Source organism: Bufo bufo, chromosome 2, assembly GCF_905171765.1.
Source record: "Bufo bufo chromosome 2, aBufBuf1.1, whole genome shotgun sequence".
NCBI classification, from domain to species: domain Eukaryota; kingdom Metazoa; phylum Chordata; class Amphibia; order Anura; family Bufonidae; genus Bufo; species Bufo bufo.
Window position 1 is genome coordinate 756,834,135 of NC_053390.1, and position 10,363 is coordinate 756,844,497.

The 10,363-nt window shown below is 40.4% G+C and overlaps 1 protein-coding gene and 1 long non-coding RNA gene across 3 annotated transcripts in view; one reads left to right on the plus strand and one right to left on the minus strand.

Annotated features, from left to right (window-relative positions):
• Positions 1–8,081, minus strand: part of SLC34A2 (solute carrier family 34 member 2) — an 18,277-nt gene extending 10,196 nt beyond the window's left edge. The window contains exons 1-4 of one of the 2 annotated variants that reach the window (XM_040419016.1): positions 7,682–8,081; positions 4,771–4,803; positions 1,071–1,176; positions 7–147 (exon numbers count right to left, since the gene is read on the minus strand). In XM_040419016.1, the coding sequence (XP_040274950.1) occupies positions 7–147; positions 1,071–1,176; positions 4,771–4,782 (259 nt within the window). In that variant the 5' untranslated portion in view covers positions 4,783–4,803; positions 7,682–8,081. The remainder of the gene's footprint in view (positions 1–6; positions 148–1,070; positions 1,177–4,770; positions 4,804–7,681) is intronic. The other variant, XM_040419017.1, reaches the window with a different exon arrangement.
• LOC120990296 lies at positions 7,267–10,147 on the plus strand. The gene is made up of 3 exons (XR_005776399.1): positions 7,267–7,521; positions 8,088–8,209; positions 9,686–10,147. It is a non-coding gene; the product is annotated as an uncharacterized LOC120990296 (long non-coding RNA).
• The last annotated feature ends 216 nt before the right edge of the window (positions 10,148–10,363 follow it).

The following is a 10,363-nucleotide window of genomic DNA, read 5'->3' on the forward strand; positions in this document are numbered from 1 at the left end:
ACCCACCTGACCACTTTGGTCCAGTACTCTTAAGTTCTGGCATCTCCCATGGGTCAAACTCTTGTTCCTCTTCAGATGTGTCTTTGCATAATGCCACAGTAGAGTAAGCTGGAGGTAGTGACTCTGTGTCATATGTACTAACATTGTCTAGGAAATACAGAAATACAATGAATACATGCCTTAAAGATTGATGCATTAAATAGACATTCCAGTCATCATGTGTTATATTGATGTCCATCCTGTTGAATATCAGTAGGAAATCAGTGGCAATAGGGCTTGAAAAATGTAAAATTAAAAGCTGTGAGCTCCTTTAAGGAAATTTTTTATGACTGCATTTTACTTATTTTGGGCTACATTTTTTAAATTTTTAAATTTTTTATTTTTCAATTGGTCTTTATTAAAAATGTTCAACAGTTTATGTTCTACATGGTTAGGTTTCAATCTATGTACACAGTTTATTGCTTTTAGGTTGCTGCTCTGACAACCCGTATATCTGAATTCCTGACAGCTCATGAACACTCATCTAAGCCAGATTCTTACAAGCTTGATAAGAATTTCGCTATAATGAGTGTTTATGAGCCATCAGGAATTCAGAGGTAAGGACTGAAAGCAAGATACTCTGCTGATAGATTAAAACTTAACCCTGTAGAAAAAAAACTGTTGGAAATTGTTAATAAAGACCAATTGAAAAATGCAATCATGAAACATAGCCTTTAAACATGTACAAACCTCTTATTTTCTAATTTACATTGGTTCTATAATGAACTCAGCTTTAATTTTTTAATGTTACTACTGTGAAAGAAGCTTATTTGTCACATCCCTTTGCACACCAGCCAACTGACACTGGTGTAGGGAGCAGTATTCTGCATATAGGTGACACAATGTTTCACGTGGCAAATCTGCATGGAAAACATGCCATAACAGCAATGCTATGGCTAAAAAGGTTATATCTGTAAAAGTCAGGAACACATATACATATTATTAAATTGGTCAGTTTAGTTTTACATTTTTTATTACAAATTTCCTTTAATAAATAAGTTAATAACGTAGTTAATAATAATGATGTTTACCATTTGGAGGGTCTGCATTACTAATAGGAGGACGATCAGGGTACTTGGGAAGATTGCCCTTGTCCTCTGAGATATGGTCCTGAAATTCCGGGAACGGAGCCATTGTCTGAGACCAAAGAAAAAAGTGAATGTCAATAGGAGAAAGATACCTGCAATTATACACCACTGTCACAGATAAATCCCAGCACTCCACCTTCCTGTACAAAAGAACCCATTCACCATTCAGAAACCTTAAGCAATAACGTGGGAGACGACCCATCACCTTTAGGGCAGGAAAGCAACCCTGCTGCAAGCTAGGACTGTTCTGAGATGTGAATAAGCAGTACATAAGCATCTACATATGTACATTATATGGACTTCCACATGTACATTATATCATACATCCACAAAGTGGTGGAGGGAACTAAAGGGAACCTGTCTCCATAAAAATGCAGACATGTTATAGAGCAGAAGGAGCTGAGCAGATTTATATATAGATTTATGGGATGAGCGTAAACTGTAATTTACAGTGTAGGGATGGGAATGTTCAACATTTTTGTAATATACTTTATTAAGGAAAGATGCTTTAACTGAGCACTTCTAAGGCTACTTTCATACTCGCGTGTTGGGCGGATCTGTCATAGATCTGCAAAACCGGATCAGTTACAATAATACAACCGCATGCATCCGTCATGAACAGATCCATTTGTATTATCTGTAACACAGCCAAGAAGGATCCGTCATGAACTCCATTGAAACTCAATGGGAGACAGATCCGTTTTCTGTTGTGCCAGATTGTGTCAGAGAAAACAGATCTGTTTGGGTCAGTTTTGTCATGCGGACAGCAAAACGCTGCAGGCAGCGTTTTGATTTCCGCCTCCAGAGCGGAATGGAGACTGAACGGAGGCAAACTGATGCATTCTGAGCGGATCCTTTTCCATTCAGAATGCATTAGGGCAAAACCAATCAGTTTTGGACTGCTTGTGAGAGCCCATGACGGATCTCACAAACGGAAAGCCAAAACGCGAGTGTGAAAGTAGCCTTAGGAAAGTCTGTCTTCAGTCTTGAGTTCTACTGAGCACTGGAGACGCCTGTGTCAGAGGCTTCCAGCCTGCCTCCTGTCACTACCCCAGTCCCTGACTACGTACATGTGCCCTATCACTGCCCAACACCCTGCCTATCTGACTTGTTACACACAGGAGTCTTCAGCGCTTAGTAGATGTTGAAGACTGAGGAAGGACTCTTCCTTGGCAAAGTTCAGTTAGAGCTTTGCTAGGAAGACCTTTTACGTTATTGTATGTTACCAACATGTTTAACATCCCTGCCAATACTCTATATTAAAAATAAACAGGTACACTTTAAATCCCTGCTCTATTGATAGTAGGAGTCCATTGGGTGGTCCTATTAAGTGATCAATAGCCCCCTCCTTATGACTGTGCATATAGAGACAGCTGTCAGTCACACATGACTCCTAAGCCCAGAATAAGCAGAAGTTAAAAGTAATTACAAGTCAAACTGAATGTTTTCCAACAAAACTATATATCAATCTGCTCAGCTTCTCCTGGCTTTATAACATAATTCTTAGAGATTGCACAGCATTTTTATGCTAACAAGAAATAAGAAAATTGTGGGTTGTGACACTAAATAATTTAACTCATTAGAAATTTTCTTCTTATGTAATTTCATGACCATATGAGGGACCAAAAATGTCAATGCTGGGATCAAAAATGGTGCTTCTTCTTGTTGAACTAATAGATTGGCAACTTGTACAAGTGGTATAGGACAGGGATGGGCAAACTGCGGCTCTCCAGCTGTTGTAAAACTACAACTCCCAGTATGCCCAGTCTGCCAACAGCTATCAGCCTACAGCAGGGCATGATAGTTTTACAACAGCTGGAGAGCCGCAATTTGCCCATCCCTGGTATAGGAGGTTGGTCACTCAAAAAGGTACAGCCACCACCTGGGGACACAGATTTAGAAAGGGAAGTTGTTCTCCAGTGATTATATGAGAACAATTTTGCCTGTGGCAAGTAGTTAGCTTCCATGAGGTATTTTGCAGAAGAACCTGGCAAATGATAGCCAATGGCTAATTGATTGGCTTAAGGAAACCTATTATTGATTCTCTGTCCTCCATAATGTATGTACGTGAAGCCATCTCAATTTTATAAGCAATATAACTTAATAGGCTAAACCAATGTGACTCTTTAAGAATGTACTGTTACTGGGAAAATATTCCATCGAGGGTGGAAACCATTGTGACAACAATGCTGCGATGCATGAATGCAAGCATACATTCTCCTCATTGTTTTAATTATAGCCTGCGCCATCTCCACCTAGACTATCTCCCTTAACCTGCTGGGCAAGTTATTAATTAACTGTATGATACATTTTTGCACAATCATGCACCTTGTATTGAAAATGAGACAATAGAAAGTTTTCAGGTGGATGGGACTTTGTAGAGAAAATAAGGACATCCTCTCTCTTGATATGGACAATAGCAAAAAGTGAATAACTTTGAAATAATCTAGAACCTTAATCATACCAAGACCCTACCTGATGCTAGTCATAGACCCATCATTTGTACAACAATTTTCCCTGATTCCTAAATTAATATGACTATTTGGCTTGGCCATTTGGATATTTTTATAGAAAGATAAGCATTGACTAGTCATATTTTCGCCACTCCAGCAACATACTAGGATTGATTAGGTCTTACTTGTCCGCCTAGACATGAGATTCATTGGCCAACAAAAATGTAACTTCTGTGCCCACGTGTGTAGTTGGATCAGGACAACATGAAAGTTTTATCTACTCAGAATAGAGTCTCATGTTTGCTTATTTAGCCAAAAAATGAAGCCAAAGAAGTAAAATAAAGCTGTCCACACATATCCAATAGTTGTCTGCCGACCACTGATTTGGTAGACAGCCAGTTCACCAGAGTCCATCAACAAGTATGCTCAGCTGAGCAGAGTGTACATGAATATTTTAATGTGGAGATAGGAATAAAGGTGCATTTACACTGGGCAGAGCAGCGGGAACGAATGTTCCTACAAGCACTCGTTCTCTATAATCTGCCCATATAAAGGTGCCGCAGATGAGCCAATGAACAACCAGAATGCTTGTTCATCAGGTGAAATGATCTTTGGTGCGGACACCCCAATCATCATTTTTGGACAGCAGATCCTGCACTTTGCTGCCTAGAAACAATGAATTTGTATGAGGACAATTAGGTGAGGCCCTAATTTCATTCTGCTGAGCTGAAAGCATATACAACTGCTATGTACTTCCATTCTTAATGGGAGATTCCTGCTTTTAAATGTTCATGATCTTTTCTTCAGATAGGTCATCGATGTCAGATCAGTGAAGATCCAACACCTGGCATTCTCACCAATCAGATGTTTTCGGCAGCCTCCAGGTCTGGAAACTAAAGGGTGGACGAAGGTGGAAGCAGAAGGCTCCATGCACCATGTAGTGGCCTTGGTACTGAAGTTCAGCTCCCATTCAAGTGAATGCTGGGTTGGACTCCCACTTATCCTATATTGATTATCTATTAGCCCTAAATTTACCAACAATTTTCTTAGTTATACAATAATAAATATTCATAAAATATATAATACAATAATTGCAGCAATATCATGAAGCCCCTTCTCCCAGCAGAAAGCCAAGAACTCTAAAAAGCATAAGCCTGTCCGAATGTCCTCCACCATAAGTTACCAAGTACCTTTTTGTCCATGTTTCTAGCTGTAGACAATGACTGGAAAGCAATTATTAAATTATTACAATTAATAATATGCCATCCTATACCCAGTGCATAACCCACAAATACATTCTTAATTATTCTGGAATTCTGGAAATCTAATTAAGTGATAATTATACAGTAGATCATATTAGTAGGACTATGTTCATCCGGTCAACAGAGTGTTAGGGTTGTATTATACCAACAGATTATCTGACCAATATCTGTCCAATAAGACCAATAGTTGGTGAGTATAACAAAAGCTCTGTGTTTGTAATAGGCCATCTGACCAATGATTGGTCAGAAATGTGTCAGATATCTGTCAGCTAATGTTTTGGTGTAATACAACCCTAACACTCTGTTGGACGGATGAACATAGTCCTACTAATGACAAGCACTAATATTCATGTACATGGGCTTGTAGATTCATAAAATGAGAGCCATCGGGGTGTTGTTGAGAGTTCCAGTATTTGCAAGTGGCGCTATACTTGCCATTGAAAATACTAAAATGGCCTCAACACAATTGGAAGATTTATCAAAACTAGTGCAGGGAAAAAGATGAGGCAGTCTCCCATAGCAACCAGTTGGGTTCCAGATTTTATACTTGAAAATCAAAGCAGCAACCGGATTGGTTGTTATGTGCACCGGGGCGGAGGGATATCATCACAACTGTTGGAAAAGAAAACTGACTTAGTTGCCCATAGCAACCAATCAGATTCCAACTTTCATTCTTCAGAGCTCCTTTGGAAAATGAAAGGTGGGATCTGATTGGTTGCTATGGACAACTAAGCCAGCTTTCCTTTCCTCTCACGTGGTTTTACACATATATATATATATATATATATATATATATAGAGAGAGAGAGAGAGAGAGAGAGAGAGAATACATTTCACAACTGCACACTAACCAGCATGGCTTACATTATTTTTGGCCAAAATGTCAGAAAAATCTAAAACATAAGTCTCACAAAACATCTTTTGATCATATAGGGCATTTTTTCTATTTTACAAAATTCATTTCAGGAAATTTTCTGTCAGAAGCATTTTCTTATATATCACATGTCAATCAACACTATAGAGACTCCACTATGTGGCAGTAGGAAAACAGGAAAAAAAGGACTATGATGTAAGCAAACAGGACACATAGCAAGTAACCTAATTCCCCTTTGTTCCTGTAAAGTGCTCTAATGATCAGACGGAATGTGGAATAGGCGAGCGCCGTCCCGGCTTCGCTGGATGCACACGTGATGAAAGAAATTGTGATATAATCAGATAAAGGCTCATCTCAATAGAGAATGTATCCCTTATGCCTACAGAGATGTAGCCGGAGTACGTTTGTCATTTGGCACACCTTACGGTATTACTCTGTCTTACAAGCCGTTTTACTTGGCACAGTAAGTAAACCAACTCATTCCCTGTAAAACTGAATTCTGTGAATGTTTATTAGCTAAAGGCTTAGCAGCCGTTAACTCCTCTCTTTCGTATCCACTCCTGTGTTTGGCTAATAGAAAAATAAAAATGCAAAAAAAATAAAAATAAAAAATGCACTTGCGGATCCAGCCTAAAAAAGTTGACTTCTGCTACATGTGCTCATACAGAAAAAAACATAAAGCTGGACTCATACATGTAATTTTCCTTGCAGTTTTAGGTGATGTTTTTACACTGGAGAAGTATTAATCATTTCTACTTTTTCTTCCTTTGATCTGCTTATGTCTTTGGCTTTCAAAACTGCATCAAAAACTGTATGTGTGATTCCAGCCCAACCGTACAACGAATCTGTCATTGGCATAAAAAGGGACACTAGAATACGGCATATAAATACTGCTACCACTACTGTTACTACTACTATTACCACTATTACTACTACTTACAGTACTATTACCACTATTACTACTACTTACAGCACTACTACCACTTTTACTACTACTTACAGTACTACTACCACTATTACTACCACTTACAGTACTATTACCACTATTACTACTACCACCTACAGTACTACTACTACCACTATTACTACTACTTACAGTACTACTACCACTATTACTACTACTTACAGCACTACTACCACTATTACTACTACTTACAGCACTACTATCACTTTTACTACTACTTACAGTACTACTACCACTATTACTACTACCACCTACAGTACTACTACTACTATTACTACTACTTACAGTACTACTACCACTATTACTACTACTTACAGCACTACTACCACTATTACTACTGCTTACAGTACTACTACCACTATTACTACTACTTACAGTACTATTACCACTATTACTTTCTACTACTACTTACTACTACCACTACTACTACAACTATTACTTACTACTACTACTACCACTACTACCACAGCTATTACTTACTACTTACTACTACCACTACTACTACTTACTACTACCACTACTACTACAACTATTACTTACTACTACTACTACTACTACTACCACTACTACCACAGCTATTACTTACTACTACTGCTATCACTACTGATCATTTTTGTATTATTTTAATCATAACTTTTCAGTATAAAAAAATTATACAAAACTTTACATGAGGCCTCATTTGCACGTGGTCATCTAAAGTACATAATATTTGCGAAACCGAATAGCATAATTTTTTGGTGTAATGTGCAGCATCACCTGCATCTCGAACTGCAACTCCCAGCATACCTCTACAAAGGAAGGAGACAGCCACAGGCTCCAGACCCCGATATAACATAGGAAACGTAAGAAGTCTACAAATACTGTACACTGTTTTACCGCAAGTATGGACTGATTTCATTCCAGCAAGTCAATGACGACGGTAATGACTGTATTAGACAATGGATAATTCAGAGCATCTAGTAATTATGTGACTCCACATACAAGAGTTAAAATGTGACTCACCTTCTGATGGAAGAGGTTGCAGGCAGGGGAAGGTACGGAGGAAGGATGCTCTGAGCACTTATATCTGTGCCCACACACCCAGGTGACACTGTGCCACCCCTCCCCTCCTGGGTTAGCACTGCCTTCTTACCTGACTCCCCAACCCCAGTCTGTGCAATCAGCACTTTCCAATCAGGAAACTGATAAGGGAGTGAAGCCTCTTGCACAGTCTTATCAGTGCATGCTCCATGCTGATGACAGAGGCCTCTCATGCAATAGCTGCTCTGCTGGACGGGAGGTGTGTCTGGAATTGTCCTCTGCAACCCGAGACGCCTGTTCTCACTGCTCAGTCTCATTACAAGGTTTTGATAAAGAAAATCAATGTACACTCAGATCATAGAGTTGAAATGCATCTTTTTATCTGCAGAGCGTCCTTGGATCTGGTATACGCTGGCCAGGGTAATGCATATGTAGGTAAAGGTCACTAAGGGCTGTATTACACTGACAGATGAGCCTTACAATTGTCGGGAAGGAATCTCCTGCTCGTCAGTAAGTGAATCTCGCTAATGCCATCGCTCGTCCCCATACATAATCATTATTTCACGACAGCAGAGCGTAATTAGACGGCACCATCTGCTGCCGGCAAACAATGATTTTTTTTGCCTGCATAGAAGATGTGATTTTTCAATGAGCGTTTCGCTCGTTCATCGGGTAATCGGCAGCACATTTACTATATATAGGCAGATCATCGCTAACGAGCGTTCCTCGGAGGGTCGACCCTCAGCCTTTGTAATACAGGACAAAGGAACACAGAATCAACAGGGCAAGGAGGGCAAGATGGGTAGTTGTCCAGGGGACTCTAGAACTGTCCCTGTGACCTCAAAGCAAGACACAAGATGGAAATACTTTATATTCATTTGGATTCACAAGCCCCATTTGCCAACACTACTAAGGGCGCTTTCACATGTCAGTGAATCACAGATGTGTGCTGTCCATGATGTCCACCCATTGAATTTAAAGGGCATCTGTCAGCAGACTTGTACCTATGACACCGGCTGACCTGTTACATGTGCGCTTGGCAGCTGAAGACATCTGTGTTGGTCCCATGTTCATATGTGCCCGCATTACTGAGAAAAATGATGTTTTATTATATGCAAATGAGCCTCTAGGAGCAATGGGGGCGTTGCTGTTACACCTAGATGCTCAACTCTCTCTGCAATTGCCGAGCCCTCTGCACTTTGATTGACAGGACCAGGCTTGATGATGTTTTCTGGTCCTGTCAATCAAAGTGCAGCAGGTGTGGCAGTTGCAGAGAATGCAGAGCCTCTAGGTGTAACAGCAACTCCTCCTTTGCTCCTAGAGGTTAATTTACATATAATTTTTCCCTGCAATGTGGGCGCATATGAAGATGGGACCAACACAGATGCCTTCAGCTGCCAACCGCACATGCAGCAGGTCAGCTAGTGTAGTCGGTATTCACACATCAGTGGTTTTCCATGGACTATGGGTCCCTGGTGACATCACGGAAGCATGGATCCTTCATGCGCATTATACTGTATGGGTTTGTGAAAACCATGGAGACAACACAGATACCATCCATGTTTGGTCCGTGGTTTTCAAAGATCATTGCTAGGAGATGCTTTGGAAACCAATTTCCAGCCTAGCAGTGTACGTGCAATACGAATGACACATGTAGAGAAAAAAACTGACACACAGACCAAGCACGGATCTTCACTAACATCTTCATGGATGAACCACTGACCATCTTGTCACAGATGACATCACGGACATGTGAATGAGGACTTACTAGTAGGAAGCTAGCGGCAAGCGTTCATGTTTATTGCCATATGAAGAGGAAGGATAGGCAAATGCTAGAGAACTCTAGTTCCTCTCTCATCTGAGACCATCTTAAAACACAGAATGCTCTTCTTACCCAAGCATTGGGGATAGATGGGCCATTGACAGCAGATTGTCTAAATAGGATCACAACTCAGTTTTAATCAATTTTTCATAATATCTTTACAGGAGTCGGAGATCCCAAGTCACCTTCACAGATATAGATGTAAAAGATTGTAGGGCGGTGAAGGTGCCCCCTTCCTTGCCTGTGTAGAAGGAGGATAGCAGCCATCATGGTTGCAACGGGACGTGTAGATGTTCTCAGTTTACAGACTTTTAATGTATATATTTATGGTACTTTGGTAATTGCCTTGTGTGTGACTGTGCCCAACCAGCATGGCACTGGGGAAGTCTGGCATAATGACTACCTGGGTGGATTCTAGGCCCAGCAGAGCTGAGAGAAGAAACCTCTGAAGAGACTCATAGGCACATATTATGGAGACACTGCTGGAAAAGATATTGATGCAGAGACAGAGTATGCTGCTTCTGCTGCTGAGGAGCAAGAACATAAGACGGGAGAGCGACCACTGCTCCATCACCTGTGATATTGTTTGTGACATGATGACGAGAATGCTCATTCTGTAGGAAGTCTTGAAGCCTATGCCGCTTTTCGGTTTGTATTCAGTAAAATTTCTGCACCTGAATTAACTGATCAGTGCCTTATTGCGACTATTTACAGGAGTTGTCCAGCTTTCCCTAAGTGATGGCCTAACCTCAGGATAGGTTTGGCCATTGCTAGGTAATCGGTGGGAGTTAGACACTACTAACCCTCACAGATCAACTGTTTGGCTGTAGTTTTGTCACCAA